This window comes from Mesoplodon mirus, assembly GCF_964341445.2.
Source record: "Mesoplodon mirus genome assembly, chromosome: 5".
Lineage (NCBI taxonomy): Eukaryota > Metazoa > Chordata > Mammalia > Artiodactyla > Ziphiidae > Mesoplodon > Mesoplodon mirus.
The window spans coordinates 74830273-74853605 of record NC_138980.1 but is presented as its reverse complement, the minus strand read 5'-3'; the positions used below and the strand labels follow the sequence as shown (position 1 = coordinate 74853605).

Genomic DNA, 23333 nt, shown 5'->3' with positions numbered 1-23333 from the left:
CTGAAGGGGGCTAATGTGCCACAGCTAGCCGGGAGGGAGTCCGGGAAAACTCTGGAGCTGCCGAAGAGGCAAGAGACTTTTTCTTCCCTCTTGGTTTCCTGGTGCGCGAGGAGAGGGGATTAAGGCCGCTGCTTAAAGGAGCTCCACAGACGGGTGCGAGTCGTGGCTGAAAGCGCGGAGCCCAGTGACGCGCGTGGGACGCTGGGGCTGCTGCTGCCGCCGCCAAGAAGCCTGTGTGCAAGCGCAGGTCACTGTCCGCACCGCCCTTCTGGGAGCCTATGCAGCCCACCACTGCCGGGGTCCCGGGATCCAGGGGCGGCTTCCCTGGGAGAACGCACGGCGTGCCTCGGGCTGGTGCAACATCACGCCGGCCTCTGCTGCTGCAGGTTCGCTCCGCACTCCGTGCCCCTCCCTCCCGCCCGGCCTGAGTGAGCCAGAGTCCCCGAAGAGGCTGCTCCCTTAACCCTGTCCTGTCTGAGAGAAGAACAGACGCCCTCCGGCGACCTACACGCAGAGGCGGGGCCAAATCCAAAGCTGAGACCCAGGAGCTGTGAGAACAAAGAAGAGAAAGGGAAACCTCTCCCAGCAGCCTCAGAAGCAGCGGATTAAAGCTCCACAATCAACTTGATGTACCCTGCATCTGTGGAATACATGAATAGACAACAAATCGTCCCAAACTGAAGAGCCAGGAGTCAGTGCTGTGCCTCTGAGGTGGGAGAGCCAACTTCAGGACACTGGTCCACAAGAGACCTCCCAGATCCACATAATATCAAACGGCAAAAATCTTCCAGAGATCTCCATCTCAACACCAGCACCCAGCTTCACTCAACGACCAGCAAGCTACAGTGCTGGACACCCTATGCCAAACAACTAGCAAGACAGGAACACAATGCCACCCATTAGCAGAGAGGTGGCCTAAAATCATAAGAAGTCCGCAGACACCCCAAAACACACCACCAGACGTGGACCTGCCCACCAGAAAGACAAGATCCAGCCTCATCCACCAGAACACAGGCACTAGTCCCCTCCACCAGGAAGCCTACACAACCCACTGGACCAACCTTAGCCACTGGGGACAGACACCAAAAACGACGGAAACTACGAACCTGCAGCCTGCAAAAAGGAGACCCCAAACACAGTAACGTAAGCAAAATGAGAAGACAGAAAAACACACAGCAGGAGAAGGAGCAAGATAAAAACCCACCAGACCTAACAAATGAAGAGGTAATAGGCAGTCTACCTGAAAAAGAATTCAGAATAATGATGGTAAAGATGATCCAAGATTCTATTTCCCAGATCCAAAATCTTGGAAATAGAATAGACAAAATGCAAGAAACAGTTAACAAGGACCTAGAAGAACTAAAGATGAATCAAGCATCAATTAAAAACACAATAAATGAAATAAAAAATACTCTAGATGGGATCAATAGCAGAATAACTGAGGCAGAAGAACGGATAAGTGAGGTGGAAGATAAAATAGTGGAAATAACTGCTGCAGAGCAAAATAAAGAGAAAAGAATGAAAAGAACAGAGGACAGTCTCAGAGACCTCTGGGACAACATTAAACGCACCAACATTCGAATTATAGGAGTTCCAGAAGAAGAAGAGAAAAAGAAAGGGACTGAGAAAATATCTGAAGAGATTATAGTTGAAAACTTCCCTAATATGGGAAAGGAAATAGTTAATCAAGTCCAGGAGGCACAGAGAGTCCCATACAGAATAAATCCAAGGAGAAATACGCCAAGACACATATTAATCAAACTGTCAAAAATTAAACACAAAGAAATCATATTAAAAGCAGCAAGGGAAAAACAACAAATAACACACAAGGGAATCCCCATCAGGATAACAGCTGATCTATCAGCAGAAACTCTACAAGCCAGAAGGGAGTGGCAGGACATAATTAAAGTGATGAAGGAGAAAAACCTGCAACCAAGATTACTCTACCCAGCAAGGATCTCATTCAGATTTGATGGAGAAATTAAAACGTTTACAGACAAGCAAAAGCTGAGAGAGTTCAGCACCACAAAACCAACCTTACAACAAATGCTAAAGGAACTTCTCTAGGCAAGAAACACAACAGAAGGAAAAGACCTACAATAATGAACCCAAAACAATTAAGAAAATGGGAATAGGAACACACATATCAATAATTACCTTAAATGTAAATGGACTAAATGCTCCCACCAAAAGACACAGAGTGGCTGAATGGATACAAAAACAAGACCCATATATATGCTGTCTACAAGAGACCCACTTCAGACCTAGAGACACATACAGACTGAAAGTAAGGGGATGGAAAAAGATATTCCATGCAAATGGAAACCAAAAGAAAGCTGGAGTAGCAATTCTCATATCAGACAAAATAGACTTTAAAATAAAGACTACTAGAAGAGACAAAGAAGGACACTACATAATGATCAAGGGATCATCCAAGAAGAAGATATAACAATTGTAAATATTTATGCACCAAACATAGGAGCACCTCAATACATAAGGCAAATACTAACAGCCATAAAAGGAGAAATCGACAGTAACACAATCATAGTAGCGGACTTTAACACCCCACTTTCACCAATGGACAGATCATCCAAAAGGAAAATAAATAAGGAAACACAAGCTTTAAATGATACATTAAACAAGATGGACTTAATTGATATTTATAGGACATTCCATCCAAAAACAACAGAATACACATTTTTCTCAAGTGCTCATGGAACATTCTCCAGGATAGATCATATCTTGGGTCACAAATCAAGCCTTGGTAAATTTAAGAAAATTGAAATTGTATCAAGTATCTTTTCCAACCACAATGCTATGAAACTAGATATCAATTACAGGAAAAGAGCTGTAAAAAATACAAACACATGGAGGCTAAACAATACACTACTTAATAACGAAGTGATCACTGAAGAAATCAAAGAGGAAATGAAAAAATACCTAGAAACAAATGACAATGGAGACACGACGACCCAAAACCTATGGGATGCAGCAAAAGCAGTTCTAAGAGGGAAGCTTATAGCAATACAATCCTACCTTAAGAAACAGGAAAATTCTCGAATAAACAACCTAACCTTGCACCTAAAGCAATTAGAGAAAGAAGAACAAAAACATCCCAAAGTTAGCAGAAGGAAAGAAATCATAAAAATCAGATCAGAAATAAATGAAAAAGAAATGAAGGAAACGATAGCAAAGATCAATAAAACTAAAAGCTGGTTCTTTGAGAAGATAAACAAAATTGATAAACCATTAGCCAGACTCATCAAGAAAAAAAGGGAGAAGACTCAAATCAATAGAATTAGAAATGAAAAAGGAGAAGTAACAACTGACACTACAGAAATACAAAAGATCATGAGAGATTGCTACAAGAAACTCTATGCCAATAAAATGGACAACCTGGAAGAAATGGACAAATTCTTAGAAATGCACAACCTGCCAAGACTGAATCAGGAAGAAATAGAAAATATGAACAGACCAATCACAAGCACTGAAATTGAAACTGTGATAAAAAATCTTCCAACAAACAAAAGCCCAGGACCAGATGGCTTCACAGGCGAATTCTATCAAGCATTTAGAGAAGAGCTAACACCTATCCTTCTCAAACTCTTCCAAAATATAGCAGAGGGGGGAACACTCCCAAACTCATTCTACGAGGCCACCATCACCGTGATACCAAAACCAGACAAGGATGTCACAAAGAAAGAAAACTACAGGCCAATATCACTGATGAACATAGATGCAAAAATCCTCAACAAAATACTAGCAAACAGAATCCAACAGCACATTAAAAGGATCATACACCATGATCAAGTGGGGTTTATTCCAGGAATGCAAAGATTCTTCAATATATGCAAATCAATCAACGTGATACACCATATTAACAAATTGAAGGAGAAAAACCATATGATCATCTCAATAGATGCAGAGAAAGCTTTCGACAAAATTCAACACCCATTTATGATAAAAACCCTGCAGAAAGCAGGCATAGAGGGAAGTTTCCTCAACATAATAAAGGCCATATATGACAAACCCACAGCCAGCATCGTCCTTAATGGTGAAAAACTGAAACCATTTCCACTAAGATCAGGAATAAGACAAGGTTGCCCACTCTCACCACTCTTATTCAACATAGTTTTTGGAAGTTTTAGCCACAGCAATAAGAGAAGAAAAGGAAATAAAAGGAATCCAAATCGGAAAAGAAGAAGTAAAGCTGTCACTGTTTGCAGATGACATGATACTATACATAGAGAATCCTAAAGATGCTACCAGAAAACTACTAGAGCTAATCAATCAATTTGGTAAAGTTGCAGGATACAAAATTAATGCACAGAAATCTCTGGCATTCCTATATACTAATGATGAAAAATCTGAAAGTGAAATCAAGGAAACACTCCCATTTACCACTGCAACAAAAAGAATAAAATATCTAGGAATAAACCTACCTAAGGAGACAAAAGACCTGTATGCAGAAAACTATAAGACACTGATGAAAGAAATTAAAGATGATACAAATAGATGGAGAGATGTAACATGTTCTTGGATTGGAAGAATCAACATTGTGAAAATGACTATACTACCCAAAGCAATCTACAGATTCAATGCAATCCCTATCAAACTACCAATGGCATTTTTCACAGAACTAGAACAAAAAATTTCACAATTTGTGTGGAAACACAAAAGACCCCGAATAGCCAAAGCAATCTTGAGAATGAAAAATGGAGCTGGAGGAATCAGGCTCCCTGACTTCAGACTATACTACAAAGCTACAGTAATCAAGACAGTATGGTACTGGCACAAAAACAGAAAGATAGATCAATGGAACAGGATAGAAAGCCCAGAGATAAACCCACGGACATATGGTCACCTTATCTTTGATAAAGGAGGCAGGAATGTACAGTGGAGAAAGGACAGTCTCTTCAATAAGTGGTGCTGGGAAAACTGGATAGGAACATTTAAAAGTATGAGATTAGATCACTCCCTAACACCATACACAAAAATAAGCTCAAAATGGATTAAAGACCTAAATGTAAGGCCAGACACTATCAAACTCTTAGAGGAAAACATAGGCAGAACACTCTATGACATACATCACAGCAAGATCCTTTTTGACCCACCTCCTAGAGAAATGGAAATAAAGACAAAAATAAACACATGGGACCTAATGAAACTTAAAAGCTTTTGCACAGCAAAGGAAACCATAAACAAGACCAAAAGACAACCCTCAGAATGGGAGAAAATATTTGCAAATGAAGCAACTGACAAAGGATTAATCTCCAAAATTTATAAGCAGCTCATGCAGCTCAATAACAAAAAAACAAACAACCCAATCCAAAAATGGGCAGAAGACTTAAATAGGCATTTCTCCAAAGAAGATATACAGACTGCCAACAAACACATGAAAGAATGCTCATCATCATTAATCATTAGAGAAATGCAAATCAAAACTACAATGAGATATCATCTCACACCAGTCAGAATGGCCATCATCAAGAAATCTACAAACAATAAATGCTGGAGAGGGTGTGGAGAAAAGGGAACACTCTTGCACTGCTGGTGGGAATGTGAATTGGTACAGCCACTATGGAGAACAGTATGGCGGTTCCTTAAAAAACTAAAAATAGAACTACCATATGACCCAGCAATCCCACTACTAGGCATATACCCTGAGAAAACCATAATTCAAAAAGAGACATGTACCAAAATGTTCATTGCAGCTCTATTCACAATAGCCCGGAGCTGGAAACAACCTAAGTGTCCATCATCGGGTGAATGGATAAATAAGATGTGGCATATATATACAATGGAATATTACTCAGCGATAAAAAGAAATGAAACTGAGCTATTTTTAATGAGGTGGATAGACCTAGAGTCTGTCATACAGAGTGAAGTAAGTCAGAAAGAGAAAGACAAATACCGTATGCTAACACATATATACGGAATTAAAAAAAAAATGTCATGAAGAACCTAGGGGTAAAACGGGAATAAAGACACAGACCTACTTGAGAATGGACTTGAGGATATGGGGAGGGGGAAGGGTAAGCTGTGACAAAGCGAAAGAGAGGCATGGACATATATACACTTCCAAACGTAAGGTAGATAGATAGTGGGAAGCAGCCACAGAGCACAGGGGGATCAGCTCGGTGCTTTGTGACTGCCTGGAGGGCTGGGATGGGGAGGGTGGGAGGGAGGGAGATGCATGAGGGAAGGGATGTGGGAACAGATGTATATGTATGACTGATTCACTTTGTTATAAAGCAGAATCTAATAAAAAAATAATAAATAAAATAAAATATTCTTATTAAAAAAAAGACCTAAATAGACATTTCTCCACAGAAGATATACAGACTGCCAACAAACACATGAAAGGATGCTCAACATCTTTACTCATTAGAGAAATGCAAATCAAAACTACAATGAGATATCATCTCACACCAGTCTGAATGGCCATCATCAAAAAATCTAGAAACAATAAATTCTGTAGAAGGTGTGGAGAAAAGGGAACACTCTTGCACTGCTGGTGGGAATGTAAATTGATACAGCCACTATGGAGAACGGTATGGAGGTTCCTTAAAAAACTACAAATAGAACTACCATATGACCCAGCAATCCCACTACTGGGCATATACCCTGAGAAAACCATAATTCAAAAAGAGACATGTACCAAAATGTTCATAGCAGCCCTATTTACAATAGCCCGGAGCTGGTAACAACCTAACTGTCCATCATCGGATGAATGGATAAAGAAGATGTGGCACATATATACAATGGAATATTACTCAGCCATAAAAAGAAACGAAATTGAGGTATTTGTAATGAGGTGGATGGACCTAGAGCCTGTCATACAGAGTGAAGTAAGTCAGAAAGAGAAAGACAAATACTGTATACTGACACATATATATGGAATTTAAGAAAAAAAATGTCATGAAGAACATAGGGGTAAGACAGGGATAAAGACACAGACCTACTAGAGAATGGACTTGAGGATATGGGGAGGGGGAAGGGTAAGCTGTGACAAAGTGAAAGAGCGGCATGGACATATATACACTACCAAACGTAAGGTAGATAGCTAGTGGGAAGCAGCCGCATAGCACAGGGAGATCAGCTCGGTGCTTTGTGACCGCCTGGAGGGGTGGGATAGGGAGGGTGGGAGGGAGACGCAAAAGGGAGGGGATATGGGAATATATGTATATGTATAACTGATTAAATTTGTTATAAAGCAAAAAAAAAATAAAATAAAATAAAAAACTTCAATACCCATTTATGATAAAAACCCTGCAGAAACTAGGCATAGAGGGAACTTACCTCAACAGAATAAAGGCCATATATGACAAACCCACAGCCAACATCATCCTCAATGGTGAAAAACTGAAAGCATTTCCACTAAGATCAGGAATAAGACAAGGTTGCCAACTCTCACCACTATTATTCAACATAGTTTTGGAAATTTTAGCCACAGCAATCAGAGAAGAAAAGGAAATAAAAGGAATCCAAATCGGAAAAGATGTAAAGCGGTCACTGTTTGCAGATGACATGATACTATACATAGAGAATCCTAAAGATGCTACCAGAAAACTACTAGAGCTAATCAATGAATTTCATAAAATAGCAGAATACAAAATTAATGCACAGAAATCTTTTGCATTCCTATACACCCATGATGAAATATCTGAAAGAGAAATTAAGAAAACACTCCCATTTACCATTGCAACAAAAAGAATAAAATATCTAGGAATAAACTTACCTAAGGAGACAAAAGACCTGTATGCAGAAAATTATAAGACACTGATGAAAGAAATTAAAGATGATACAAACAGACGGAGAGATGTACCATGTTCTTGGATTGGAAGAATCAACATTGTGAAAATGACTATACTACCCAAAGCAATCTACAGATTCAGTGCAATCCCTATCAAACTACCAATGGCATTTTTCACAGAACTAGAACAAAAAATTTCACAATTTGTATGGAAACACAAAAGACCCCGAATAGCCAAAGCAACCTTGAGAATGAAAAACGGAGCTGGAGGAATCAGGCTCCCTGTCTTTAGACTATACTACAAAGCTACAGTAATCAAGACAGTATGGTACTGGCACAAAAACAGAAATATAGATCAATGGAACAGGATAGAAAGCCCAGAGATAAACCCACGCACATATGGTCACCTTATCTTCGATAAAGAAGGCAAGAATATACAGTGGAGAAAAGATAGCCTCTTCATTAAGTGGTGCTGGGAAAACTGGACAGCTACATGTAAAAGAATGAATTTAGAACACTTTCTAACACCATACACAAAAATAAACTCCATATGGTTTAAAGACCTAAATGTAAGGCCAGACACTATCAAACTCTTAGAGGAAAACATAGGCAGAACACTCTATGACATAAATCACAGCAAGATCCTTTTTGACCCACTTCCTAGAGAAATGGAAATAAAAACAAAAATAAACAAATGGGACCTAATGAAATTTAAAAGCTTTTGCACAGAAAAGGAAACCATAAGGAAGGTGAAAAGATAACCCTCAGAATGGGAGAAAATATTTGCAAATAAAGCAACTGACGAAGGATTAATCTGTAAAATTTACAAGCAGCTCATGCACCTCAATATCAAAAAAACAAACAACCCAATCCAAAAATGGGCAGAAGACCTAAATAGACATTTCTCCAAAGAAGATACACAGATTGCCAACAAACACATAAAAGAATGCTCAACATCATTAATTATTAGAGAAATGCAAATCAAAACTACAATGAGATATCATCTCACACCAGTCAGAATGGCCATCACAAAAAATTTACAAACAATAAACGCTGGAGAGGGTGTGGAGAAAAGGGACCCTTGTTGCACTGTTGGTGGGAATGTAAATTGATACAGCCACTATGGAGAACATTATGGAGGTTCCTTGAAAAACTAAAAATAGCACTACTATACAACCCAGCAATCCCACTACTGGGCATACACCCTGAGAAAACCATAATTCAAAAAGAGTCATGTACCACAGTGTTCATTTCCGCTCTATTTACAATAGCCAGGACATGAAAGCAACCTAAGTGTCCATCATTGGATGAATGGATAAAGAAGATGTGGCACATATATACAATGGAATATTACTCAGCCATAAAAAGAAACGAAATTGAGTTATTTGGAGTGAGGTGGATGGACCTAGAGTCTGCCATACAGAGTGAAGTAAGTCAGAAAGAGAAAAACAAATACCATATGCTAACACATATATATGGAATCTAAAAAAAAAAAAATGGTCATGAAGAACCTAGGGGCAAAACGGGAATAAAGATGCAGACCTACTAGAGAATGGTCTTGAGGATACAGGGAGGGGGAAGGGTAAACTGGCACAAAGTGAGAGAGTGGCATGGACATATATACACTACCAAACATAAAATAGGCAGCTACTGGGAAGCAGCCGCATAGCACAGGGAGATCAGCTCGGTGCTTTGTGACCACCCAGAGGGGGTTGGGAGGGAGGGAGATGCAAGAGGGAAGCGATACGGGGATGTGTGTATATGTATGGCTGATTCACTTTGTTGTAGAGCAGAGGCTAGCACACCATTGTAAAGCAATTATACTCCAATAAAGATGTTTAAAAAAAACCACAAGGAGATACCATCTCACATCTATTATTTTTTAAAAAAACAAAGAAAGTAACAAGTGTTAGCAAGGATGTAGAGAAACTGGAACCTTTTAAAATTGTGGTGTGAATGTAAAATAGTGCAACCGACATGGAAAAGAGTATGGTGGCTCCTCAAAAAGTAAAAAGAGAATTACTATAGAATCTAGCAATTCCACTTCAAGTAATATACCCAAAAGAATTGAAAGCAGGGTCACAAAGAGATATTTTTACACCCATGTTCATAGCATCATTATTCACAATAGCCAAAAGATGGAAGCAACCAAATGCCCATAGACAGAAGAATGGATAAACAAAATGTGGTATATTCACACAATGTAATATTATTTGGCCTTTAAAAAGGAAGTAAATTCTGACACATGCTACAACATGGATAAACCTTGAAGACATTATGCTAAGTGAAATAAGTCAGTCACAAAAAAGACAAATACTGTATGATTCCATTTATATGAAGTACCTAGAACAGTCAGATTCATAGAGACAGAAAGTAGAATGGTGGTAACTAGGGACTGGGGGAGGAAGGAATGGGGAGTTACTGTTTAATGGGTATGAAATTTCAGTTTTGCAAGATGAAAAATTTCTCAGTGTGGTTGGTGGTTGCACAACAGTGTGAATGTACTTGAACTGTACATTTAAAAATGGTTAAAATGGTAAATTTTATGTTATATATATTTTGCCACAATAAAAAAAATTTTTAAAGAAGATAGAAATCTTTCTTTCATGTATAGCAGTATATAGAGTACTTCCAGTGAAAGTATGTTTATGCAACAGAAATTACAGACATTATTGCCTATGTGCGATATTCCCCTGCTCTAAGAGAAATAGAATAATGGGAAGAACAGGGAGCCAGAAAATAGATACTACAAGTGCCAAATGCTAATAACACTTACCATTAAACTAGCTGTTTGTGAAGATGGAGTACTTGTTAACAGGCCTCTGCTTTTCTTATCAGAAGTACTGGAATGTGTGTTCTATCAGTATTTTGTGAAATAGGGAATTGAATAGCAGAAAGAAATAAAATACCTTAATACAGTACAAACAAAATTTTAATAGTATACTAGATCATATGTCATAGTAATAAAATTTTAATATGTTAATTAAATTTTAAAACACTGGACAGGAAACTAAAGAATTTTTTGGCTTGAGCTAGGTCAAACAACCTCCAAGAGAATTCTATGTGGTAAAAATGATATATCTCTTTGAATAGGTGTCATTACATGCTGCCAAGCCTGGAACCCAAACTCATAAAACCTAAACATCACAGGGAAGTTGTGTTAGGTTTCTTTTTTCTTGTCTTTTCTTTCTTGAACTCTTTCTTTCTGGCTTAAAATCTCTTAAACTAGTTGTTCAAGACATAATCTGGAATATTAATTAGGAAGATTTTATCAAAAAAAATTATAGGTATATTTACCTAGTACACTAAATATGTTAGTTCTCTAATTTATTGCCTATATAATATTTTAATTTGTTCATCTGAACAATAGGGATTATTCTACCCTAGGAATTGCCATGCAAAGATTACAAATAATACATGCTGTTCCACTGCAAGGAGTGCAGTTAGCTGATACTGCCCAGCTGCAACACCTTTAGAATCTGCTTGAGCTTTCAGGTTGAGGCCATCATCTTCTTGGGCGAGCCTCAGGCAACATCTAAGCATAGCAGCCCAACATAATATTCCTGTAATGGACAATCTTTGCTCCAGACCTCCCTACTGGGAGAGCCTTTGTCAGATCTGCCTTGAAGACTGAGGCTATTCCAGCCCAATCTTCCTTCCTCCCTGCTTTCCTTTCTCAGGTATTACCCCCTTCAATATGCCATTTGAACTCTTAATTCTGCCAGAATAATCTCTTCCCAGTGGTCTCAAGTGACACAATTGTCAACAGTCAATCCATTTAAAAACCATCTGCCTGGGGCTTCTCTGGTGGCGCAGTGGTTGAGAGTCCGCCTGCCAATGCAGGGGACACGGGTTCGTGTCCCGGTCCGGGTTCGTGCTCTGGTGCGGGAAGATCATCCATGCCGCAGAGCGGCTACACCCGTGAGCCATGGCTGCTGAGCCTGCGCTCCGCAACGGGAGAGGCCATAACAGTGAGAGGCCCGCGTACCACAAAAAAACCAAAAAACATCTGCCTGTATATAGCTGTAAGTATATAGATTCTCTGCATTTTTTCCTAGATTTGCTAAGACATTAATGCATACCTAAATTTTCCTAATAAGTACATTTTCTTTTTATAGTCTTTTCAAGAATTAGTTAATAAAAGGCCAGTGCTTACCAACGCAGGTTTGAGGGGCTGAGGCAGCAGAACTTTAGCAACTGATCTACCTGCACTGCTTTCTACAACAGACCTCTGGTGAGATGATGGAACCTTGATATTTAGGTGATGAGAGCTTAATGTTGTTTGAAAATTTGTATCTCTAGGTTCAGGATCTTTTTCAGGCTGAAACAAATTCAGAATCATAAAACACATTTCACAATGCTATAAAAACATTTGTATCATCTCTCAGATGTCCTATTTTTATTGTTTTATATATATGTGTGTTATAATTGTTATAATTAAAATGGGATATATATTTCTATCTATAATTCCCTCAACTTGAAAGAAAGTTTTAAACTTAAAAAGTTTTTTTTAAAGTAAGGTTTTTAATACATTTAAGGAAAAAAATCTGTTGAAAGACAAAATAGTCTGAAATATACTCAGCTCAAAAAATTGTCCTACCACATTTAAGGTAACATCTCCCAAACAGTATTTTGTGAAAAGAAAAATGATAATAAGATCTATTTATTTGTCACTATTTAAAACTAAATTTTAGAGAAAACATTAAATATATTTATATAAATATCTTTATTATACAATAATCTTCATTTAAGAAACAAAATGTCCTTTCTAAGACATCAGGAAGCTGCAACTACAAGAAAGTGTATTGCTTTACCAACTAGTCCCTGCACTGAAAACTGTTCAGTGACTGCTTGTCCTGTTATGTGACTTGTCTTATGCTTTCAAGATGTGTTTATAATAATATTCAGGGACTTCCCTGGTGGTTAAGAATCCACCTGCCAGTGCAGGGGACATGGGTTCGAGCCCTGGTCCGGGAAGATCCCACATGCCGCGGAGCAACTAAGCCCGTGCGCTACAACTACTGAGCCTGCGCTCTAGAGCCCACGAGCCACAACTACTGAGTCCGTGTGCCACAACTACTGAAGCCCACGTGCCTAGAGTCCATGCTACGCAACAAAGACAAGCCACCGTAATGAGAAGCCCACGCACTGCAATGAAGAGTAGCCCCTGCTTGCTGCAACTAGGGAAAGCCCGTGCACAGCAACGAAGACCCAACACAGCCAAAAATAAATAAATTAATTAAAATAAATAAATAAAGTATAATAATATTCAAAGTTTAAATATATTCAACATAACTGAGGAGAATGCAATTTGAGAATGACAAGATTTTGAGTTGAGGGTAAGGGGATAAAGAGGATGATAAAGAAAGGGGAGGGGAGGGAAGTAGAAGAGGTATAAGGTATTGATATAGTCCAAGCAAAGGAAAGAACAAAGGTATGGAGCTAAGAGTGAGGTACTTACTGTCAACTATTAACTCCTTTCTTTCACTGAAGATTTCATACCTTGCATACAGCCTTTTCTCTCACTCCTGTCATCATTCTCAGCAATTTCATCATCCAAGGGGATAACCCAGCCAACCAACTGTTCTCTAAGTTGCTTGATCTCTGCATTTCCAATAACCTTTTCCCCTCATGGCATTTCATTCACTCTATAATCAAACTTAGCCCTTGCCATCAATAGAAACTACAGAATCAATCAATTCAAATAGCTTCCTATATTTGTCCAACCCCTGCACAATTATCTTCAGGAAATAAACTTCCCTGTCATTGAAATCTCCAATTTACTGATCCTACAATGTTATCTCATCCATGATCTTTCTCCTGTCTTATTCCTTCCTTATCTACCACCAACCATCATTATAACTACTTTCTTATCGCTTTCTCCTCCTATCACAGATGCCTGACAAATCCCCAGCCTGATGAACCCTAACATCAATATCAACTGTACTGCCAGTGCAATTAAGTGTTGGAGAAAATTATACAATGTGTCATACCAACAGCACCACGAACTCAAAAGGAGTAGCCACAGATTGGCACCTCTTCTACACTTCTCTAGCTTCTCATGACTATTTCAAAATCACCTAATTTTCCTTAAACCTCTAGCCTCCTTCCTTCTACCATCTGCAACTGACATCTTTGGCTCACCCTTCCCTGCAACAATAAAAGACATCAAACAGCATCCAACTACTCACTCGAGACTCATAATTTTGGGGGCCCAGTGCAAAATAAAATTGTGGGGCCCCGATGCTTAAAAGCTATTTAAAATGTCAAGATGTTGAAAACAGAGCATTAAGTGAAGCATGGGGTCCTTCTAAGCACAATACCTGCCCTGCTACCACTATATCTACAAGTATATACCACAATAGAAATCTCCCTCCTCTTTTAAATGCCAGTTCCTCCACTGGTATTCTGGATCTCATCCTTCCTCATCTTTTCAAGGACTTCTCTCCTCCATATAATAGTATAGGGAAGCTTTTTGTTTTTATTTTTAAAAATAGCTTTATTGAGATATAACTCATCATAAAATTCACCCATTTAAAGAGTAAAATTCAATGTTTTTTAATACATTCACAGGGTTGTGCAGTCATCACCACAGCCTATTTTAGAACATTTTTGTCCCCACTAAAAGAAACCCCATAACCATTAGCAGTCAATCTCCATTCCATCCCCATCAGCCCTAAGTAACTACTAATCTATGGCTGTCTTCATATATTTGCCTATCCTGGACACTTCTTATAAATGGAGTCATATAATATGCGGCCTTTTGTGACTGGCTTATTTCACAGTGCATAGTTTTTTCAAGGTTCATCCAAGTTGTAGCATGTATCAGTGCTTCATTGGTTTTTATTGCCAAATAAGATTCAATTGTATGGATATACTACACTTTATTTACCCATTCATCAGGAGATGGACACTGGTGTTGTTTCCACTTTTTGCCTGTTGTGAATAAATGCTGTCAAGAACATTCATGTATAAGTTTTCGTAAGGATGTATGCTTTTATTTCTCCTGGGTATAAACCTAAGAGTAGAACTGCTGAGTCCTATGGTAACTCCACGTTTAAAATTTTGAAGAACTGCCAAATTGTTTTACAAATCAGCTGTACTATTTTACATTCACACCACAATGTTTGAAGGTTCTCATTTCTCCACATCATCACCAACATTTATTATTGTCTGTCTTGTTTTTTTTTTTTTTTTTTTGGCCGTGCTGTGCAGCTTGCAGAACTGTAGTTCCCCGACCAGGGAATGAACCCAGGCCACAGCAGTGAAAGTGCCGAGTCCTAACCACTGGACCACCATGGAATTCCCTTATCTGTCTTTTTGATTATAGTCATCCTAGTGGATATGAAGTCATACCTCATTGTGGTTTTGATTTGCATTTCCCTAATGACTAAGGATATTGAGCATCTTTTCATGTACTTATTGGCCATCTGTATATCTTCTTCAAAATAATATAAGGAAGTTCTCATAGACCAGCATCCCAGAAATGGTAAAGCTATAGTCAGGAAGAGAAACTTAGGAACACAGCTTTTGAGAAGGGGCAGAACATGCAAGAGCATAAGAAATGGCATTTAATGTAACATGCGACACACAAATTATAAGATGCTTGATTTGTATAGAAAGGTGTGCATGTGTGTGTGTGTGTGAGAGAGAGAGAGAGAGAGAGAGAGAGAGATGATGGAGTATGAAACTGAGACAGCATGCATGGAAACAGGAAAGGGAAATGTAACCAGGAGGAAGCAAAGAAGCACGGAAAAGAAAACATAGAAGTATGTGGAAGATTTTTCATTGCTTTAGGTTAAAAAAGTGAAATTCAGGTCAACTTCAACTAGATCTCTATGTCACAGGGAGCTCCAGTTGCCTACTGAGTTACATTCAGCTATTCCCTCTTCTTTCCTTCTATTATTCCCATTAGCCCTCAAAAATGATCCCACATATCCTATCTTTAAAACAAAACAGAATAAATTTCCTCTGACCCTGCCTCTCCCTCTAGTTACTGTTCTTTTCCCCTATTTCCCATCAGAGTTAATCTCTATAGATAATCATTACTTCCTTACTTTATTTTTTTCTTTTTTCCCACCTTTATTGAGGAATAATTGACAAATATAATAATATATATATTTAAAGCATACAAGTGATAACTTGATATACATATACATTGTGGAATGATTACCAAGATCAAGATAATTAACATATCCATCACCTCACATAGTTAACATTTGTGGAGTGTGCATTGTGAGAAAGCTTAAAATATATTTTCAGCAACTTTTAAAATATACAATACCATATTATTAACTATTGTCACCATGCTAATGTCAGACCCTCAGAACTTATTTTTCTTATAACTGAAAGTTTGTACTGTTTAACCTACATCTCACCATTTCCTCATCCCCTAGACCCTGGCAACCACTGTTCTATTCTCTGTAATGAAATTGGCTTTTTTTCCCCACATATAAGCAATACCATACAGTATTTATCTTTCTCTGGTTTATTTCACTTAGCATAATGCCCTACAGGTTCATACAGATTGTTGCAGTGGCAAGATTTCCTTCTTTTTATGGCTGAATAATATACCATTTTCTACATCTATATCACATTTTCTTTATCCATTCATCAAGTGAAGGACATTTAGGTTGTTTCCATATCTTCGTTATTGTGAATAATGCTGCAATGAACATGGGAGTGCAGACAACTCCTCGAGATACTTATTTCACTTCCTTTGGATACATACCTGGGAGTGAGATTGCTGGATTACATGGTAGTTCTAGTTTTAATTTTTTGAGGAACTGCTATATAATGGTTGTACCAATTTACATTCCCGCCAACAGTGTATAAATGTTCCCTTTTCTCCACACCGTTGCCAACATTTGTTAGCTTTGGCTTTTTGATAATAGCCATCCTAACAGGTTCAAGGTGATATCTCATTGTGGTTTTGATTTGCATTTCCCTTATGATTAGTGATACTGAGCACATTTTCATGTACCTATCGACCACCTGTATATGCTCTTTGGGAAAATGTCTATTCAGGTATTTTGTCCATTTAAAAATTGAATTATTTGCTTTTTGCTCTTGAGTTATATAGGTTCTTTATATATTTTGGATATTAACCCCTTAGAAGATATATGATTTGCAAATATTTTCACTCGTTCTGTAGGTTACCTTTTAAATTTACTGACTGTTCCTTTTCTATGCTGAAGTTCTTTAGTTTGATGTAGTCCCACTTGTTTATTTTAGCTTTTGTTGTGTGTTCCTTTGGTGCCTTATCAAAGAAATCATTGCCAAGACTCATGTCAAGCTTTTTCCCTATGTTTTCTTCTTGGAGTTTTAGGGTTTCAGGTCTTATATGTAAGTCTTGAATCCATTTTGAGTTAATTTTTGTGACTAATGTAAGATGGGGTTCCAGTTTCATTCCTTTGCATGTGGATATCTAGTTTCCTTATTACCATTTACTGAAGAGACTATCCTTTCCCCATTTTATGTTCTTGGCACCCTTGTCAAAAATCAATTGGCGGGCCTCCCTGGTGGCGCAGTGGTTGAGAGTCCGCCTGCCGATGCAGGGGATACGGGTTCGTGCCCCGGTCTGGGAGGATCCCATATGCCGCGGAGCGGCTGGGCCCGTGAGCCATGGCCGCTGAGCCTGTGCGTCCGGAGCCTGTGCTCTGCAACGGGAGAGGCCACAACAGTGAGAGGCCCGCGTACAGCAAAAAAAAAAAAAAAAAAAAAAAAAAAAAAATCAATTGGCTATATGTGTGTAGGTTTATGTGTGTGCTCTCTACTGGTCTATGTGCCTCTTTTTATGCCAGTACCATACTGTTTTCATTTCTATAGTTTTTTAATATAAATTGAAAACAAGAAATGTGATGTCTCCAGCTTTTTTCTTTCTCAAGATTGCTTTAGCTATTTCGGTTCTATTGTGGTATGATACAAATTTTAGAATAGTTTTTCTATTTCTGTGAAAAATGCCATTGGAATTTTGATAGGGATTGCACTGAATCTGTTTATCACTTTGGATAGTATGGACATTTTCACAACACTAATTCTTCCAATCCAAGAATATGGGATATCTTTCCATTTATTTCTGTCTTCTTCAATTACTTTCATCAGTGTCTTACAGTTTTCAGTGTACAGGTCTTTTACTTCCTTGGTTAAATTTATCTCTAAGTATTTTATTGTTTTTGATGCTACTGTAAATGGGATTTTAAAAGGAAAAACCTGTTTTACCTCTTATGAGTCTTTCTCCTGTGAGTCTACTTTACTACTCACACAAAACCCGCACAGTCTGATCACCAAATGTGTGTGGGGGTTTCCCCACAACAAGCAATTCTCTACAACGCCAGCTAGGCAGCCTACAGTTCAACTCAGTACTAACACTATCTTCCTGGGGATAGTGTCAAATCCCACAGGTTAAGGGCTCAGTCTCACAAGACTGTTCCCATCCTACTTCAGATGACAATCGTGAGTAGTAGGTTACCCACAACTTCTGTCTGATTTGGATACAAATCAGAGGTTCCCGTCACCCCCACCTCAGGTTTGATTAATTTGCTAGGGCAGCTCACAGAACTGAGGGAAACACTTACATTTACCAATTTATTAAAGGATATATATGAACAGCCAGATTAAAAAACACACAAGGTGAGGTCTGGGAGAGTTCCAAGTGCAGGAGCTTCTGTGCTCAACCTGGAAGCTCTCCGTACCCTCTACTATTGGGACTTTTATGGAGGTTTCCTCACATAGTCTTGATCAATTATTAACTTCATTTCCAGCCCTTCACCCCTCTCTGGAGAAGGGGAGGCTGTGGGCTGAAAATTCCAAGCTTCTAATCATGGCTTCATCTTTCTGGTGACCAGTCCCTATACTGGAGCCATCCAGAAGCCCATCCAGAGTTGCTTCATTAAAACAAAATATCCACTAGTACTCTTATCACTTAGGAATTTACAAGGTTGTAGGAGTCCTGTGTCAGGGATGGGGTCAAAGACCAAATATTAAAACAAGGAGATGCTCCTAGCATTCTTACACTTAGGAAATTACAAGGGTTTAGGAGTTCTGTGCCAGAAACTGGGGGCAGAGACCAGTATATATATTTTTTCTATTATCTCACAGGATTGCCTTCTAATTTCTCTTTCAGATAGTTTTTTGTTAGTGTATAGAAATGAAACAGATTTTCGTATGTTGATCTTGTATCCTACAATTTTATTAAATTTGTTTATTAGTTCTAAAGGTTTTTGGTGGAGTCTTTATGGTTTTCAATATAGGATCAAGTCATCTGTAAACAGAGATAATTTCACTTCTTCCTTTCTTAATGGATGACTTTTATCTCTTTTTCTTGCCTAATTGCTCTGGCTAGGACTTCCAATACTATGTTGAATAGAAGTGGCAAGAGTGGGCATCCTTTTCTTATTCTTGATCTTAGAGGAAGGGCTTTGAACTTTTCACCACTGACTATGATGTCAGTTATGCGCTTGTCATATATGGCCTTTATTATGATGAGGTACATTCCTTCTATACCTAATTTAATGAGAGTTTTCATCATGAAAGGATGTTGAATTTTGTCAAATGCTTTTTCAACATCTATTGAAATGATCATATGGTTTTTACCCTTCATTCTGTTAATGTGGTGTATCACATGAATTTATTTCCCTATGTTGAACCATCCTTGAGTCCCAGGGATAAATCTCACTTGATAATGGTATATGGTCCTTTTAATGTGTCCTTATATTTGGTTTGATGGCATTTTGGTGAGGAGTTTACATCTATGTTCAGTGGGGATATTGGCCTGTAATTTTCTTTCAATGCCCTGATCTGAATTTAGCAACCATGGTAATGCTGGCCTCAGAAATGAGTTTGGAAGTGTTCCTCTTCAACTTTTTGGAAGAGTTTGAGAAAGACTCATATTAATTCTTCTTTAAACGTTTGGTAGAACGCACCAGTGAAGCTAGTTGGTTCCTTTAATTTGCTGGGAAATTTTAAATTACTGATTTAATCTCCTTGGCCATTATTGGTCTGTTCAGATTCCCTATTACTTTGTGATTCGGTCTTGGTAAGTTGTACATTTCTAGGAATTTATCCATATCTTCTAAGTTATCAAATTTGTTGATATATAATTATTCATAGAAGTCTTTTATGACCCTCGGCATTTCTGTGGTATCAGTTGTAATGTCTCCTCTTTCATTTATAATTTATTAATTTGAGTCATCTCTCTTTTTTTCTTAGTCTAGATAGAAGTTTCTCAATTGTTTATTTTTTAATGAAACCAACTCTTAGTTTAGTTAATCATTTTTATTGTCTCTCTAGTTTCTATTTCATTTATTTCTGCTCTAATATTTTAATTTTCTTCCTTCTGCTAACTTTGGACTTAGTTTGTTCTTCTTTTTCTAGTTCCCTGAAGTATAAGATTAGGCTGTTACTTGAGGTCTTAATTTTTTCTTAATGTAGGTGTTTATCACTATAAACTTCTCTTGTAAGGCTGCTTTTGATGTATCCCATAAGTTTTGGTATGTTGTGTTTCCATTTTCATTTGTCTCAAGATTTTTTTTTTTTTTTTTTTTTTTTGTGGTACACTGGCCTCTCACTGTTGTGGCCTCTCCCGTTGCGGAGCACAGGCTCCAGACGCACAGGATCAGCGGCCATGGCTCACGGGCCCAGCCGCTCCATGGTATGTGGGATCGTCCCAGACCGGGGCATGAACCCATGTCCCCTGCATCGGCAGGTGGACTCTCTACCACTGAGCCACCAGGGAAGCCCTGTCTCAAGATATTTTTAATAGCTCTTTTGAGTTATTCTTTGACTCATCGGTTTTTCATAAGTATGTTGTCTAATTTCCAAATATCTGAGTTTTCCAGCTTTGCTCTTATTGTTGATTTTTAGTTTTATACCATTGCAGTCAGAAAATATACTTGATATAATTTCAATCTTATTAAATTTGTTAAAGACTTGTTTTGTGACCTAACATATGATCTATTCTGGAGCATGTTTCCTGTGCACTTGAGAAGAATGTGGATTCTACCGTTGTTGGGTGGAATGTTCTGTATATGTCTGTTAGGTGCATTTAGCCTGAAGTGTAGTTCAAGTCCATTATTTCCTCACTGATTTTCAGTCTGGATAATTTATCCATTTTTGAAAGTCAGGTATTGAAGTCCCTTACTCTTATTGCACTGCTGCCTATTTCTGCTTTTAGATCTGTTAATAATTGTTTAACATACTTCAGTGCTTCAAAATTCAGTGACTATATACTTATAATTGTTATATCCTCTTGATGAACTGATCCCTTTATTTATATAATGGCATTCTTTGTCTCTTATTACAGCTTTTGACTTAAAAATCTATTTTGTCTCATATAAGTATAGCTACCCTTGTTCTATCTGGGTTTCTATTTGTATGGAATAACTTTGTCCATCCCTTCACTTTCAGCCTTAGTGTCCTTAAAGCTTAAGTGGGTCTCTAGTAGACAGCATATAGCTTTTTTTTCATTTAGCTGCTCTATATCTTTTAAATGAAGAATTTAAAACATTTACATTTAGAATGATTACTGAGAGGTGCAGACTTATTGATAGTAAGGACTATTACCATTTTGTTAATTGCTTTCTGATTATTTTATAGTTCCTTTGTTCCTTTCTTCCTCTATTGCTGTCTTTCTTTGTGAATTGATGTTTTTTTTTCTAGTGGTATGCTTTGATTCTTTTCTCTTTATCATTGTGTATCTCTCACAGATTTTTGCTTTTTGATTACCTAAGGCATTCATAATACATCTTATCATAGTCTACTTTAAGCTGAAAACAAATTAACTTCAATTGCATTAAAAAGTTTTATGCATTTACTTTCCCCTCCATACACACGTTTATGTCCCAATTTGCTTCTTTTATATTTTATACTTTCTCATTTTCTATAACTCTTTAACCTATTCCAATCTAGTTTCCTTACTAGTCCACCAAAATTATTCTTGCCAAAGTCATCAATTTCCTTCTTGATCCTAAATGCAACTGACTTTTAAAAAATTAACAAACTTCATATTTTACAGCAGTTTGAGGTTCACAGCAAAACTCAGCTGAATGTACAGAGTTCCCATATACCCCTTTGTCCCCAATCATGCACAACCTCCCCTACTATTGACACACTACACCACAGTGGTACATTTGTTAAGATAGATAAACCTATGCTGACATGTTATTTTCCTTCTCCCTGAAGAACTTTAAATAGTTCTTACAAGGCAAGCCTACTGGCAACAAATTCCCTCAATTTTTGTTTGTCTGAGAAAGTATGTATTTCTCCTCCACTTTTGAAGGATAATTTCACAGGGTACTGAATTCTAGTTGGTGGTTGTCTTCTCTCAATACTTTAAATATTTCACTTCACTCTCTTCTTGCTTGAATGGTTTCTGAGGAGAGGTCTGTAAATCTTATCTTTGCTCTTCTATAGGTAAGGTGTTTTTCCTTCTGGCTTCTTTCAAGATATTTTCTTTGCTTGATTTTCTGATGTTCAAATCTGATATTTCTATATGTAGTTTTGGGGGCATTTATCCTGCTTTGTATTCTCTCAATTTCCTGGATCTGTGGTTTAATGTCTGACATTTTAATTTGGGAAAATTTTTAGTCATTATTGTTTCAAATGTTGCTTCTGTTCCTTTCTCTGTTTCTTTCCATCTGGAATTCTAATTATGTATATGTCACACCTTTTGTAGATGTCCCACAGTTCTTTTTTTTTTGTCCTTTTTTCTCTTTGCTTTTCAGTTTGAGAAGTTTCTATTGTCATGTCCTCAAACTCAGATATTCTTTCCTCAGCTGTGTCTATTCTACTACTGAGTCCATCAAAGGCATTCTTCATTCCCGCTATAGTGTTTTTGATCTCTAGCACTCCTTTGATTATTTCTTAGAATTTCCATCTCTCTCCTTATATTGCATGTTGTCTACTTTTTCCTATAACTGCCTTAGCACATTAATCATAGTTATTTTACATTTCTGGTCTGATCATTCTAACACTACTGCCACATCTGACTCTGGCTCTGATGCTTATTCAGCCTCTTTAAACAGTAATTTTTGCCCTTCAGTATGGCTTGTATTTTTTGCTAAAATGTGGACATGATGTACTGGGTAATAGCAACTGTGGTGAATACGTCTTTAGTAATGCACTGATAAATTGTAGGGATGGGGAAGCATTCTACAGTTCTATGATTAGGTCTCAGTCTTTTATTGAGCCTGTGCCCCTGGACTGCAAACATCACTGGTTCTTCTCAGTTTTTTCCCCCTTGAGTTGAGACAGGATGGCTAGAAAGGACCATCTTGTAATCGGGTACTTCCATTTGCCCATGTGGAAGGCTAGAGGGAGCTGGAATTGAATAATTTTCTTCCTCCACTTAGAAGGGGAGAGCTGGCTGGAATCAGGTACTTCCCCTCCCCAGGTAGGTTAGGCTCTGATAAAACCCCAACAAGTTAGGCTATTGTAAAACACTTTCTGTTGAGGGCGGGCTTTGTTAAGAAGAACAGAATATTCTGATGTATTTCAAAATGGTTCCTTTTCCCTTTCCACTACCAGAAGCATGAGGGTATTCTTCTCTGATATTCACTGTGAGGATCTAGTAGGGTTT

At 38.0% G+C, this 23333-nt stretch overlaps 1 protein-coding gene across 1 annotated transcript in view; it reads right to left on the bottom strand.

Moving 5' to 3' along the window:
- MEIKIN (meiotic kinetochore factor) overlaps nucleotides 1-23333 on the bottom strand; it is a gene marked incomplete at both ends in the record, with an annotated part of 122241 nt that overhangs the window by 52850 nt on the left and 46058 nt on the right. Inside the window, 2 exons of the mRNA XM_082623298.1 lie at nucleotides 10533-10613; nucleotides 11913-12077. Coding sequence (XP_082479424.1) covers nucleotides 10533-10613; nucleotides 11913-12077 — 246 coding nt within the window. The remainder of the gene's footprint in view (nucleotides 1-10532; nucleotides 10614-11912; nucleotides 12078-23333) is intronic.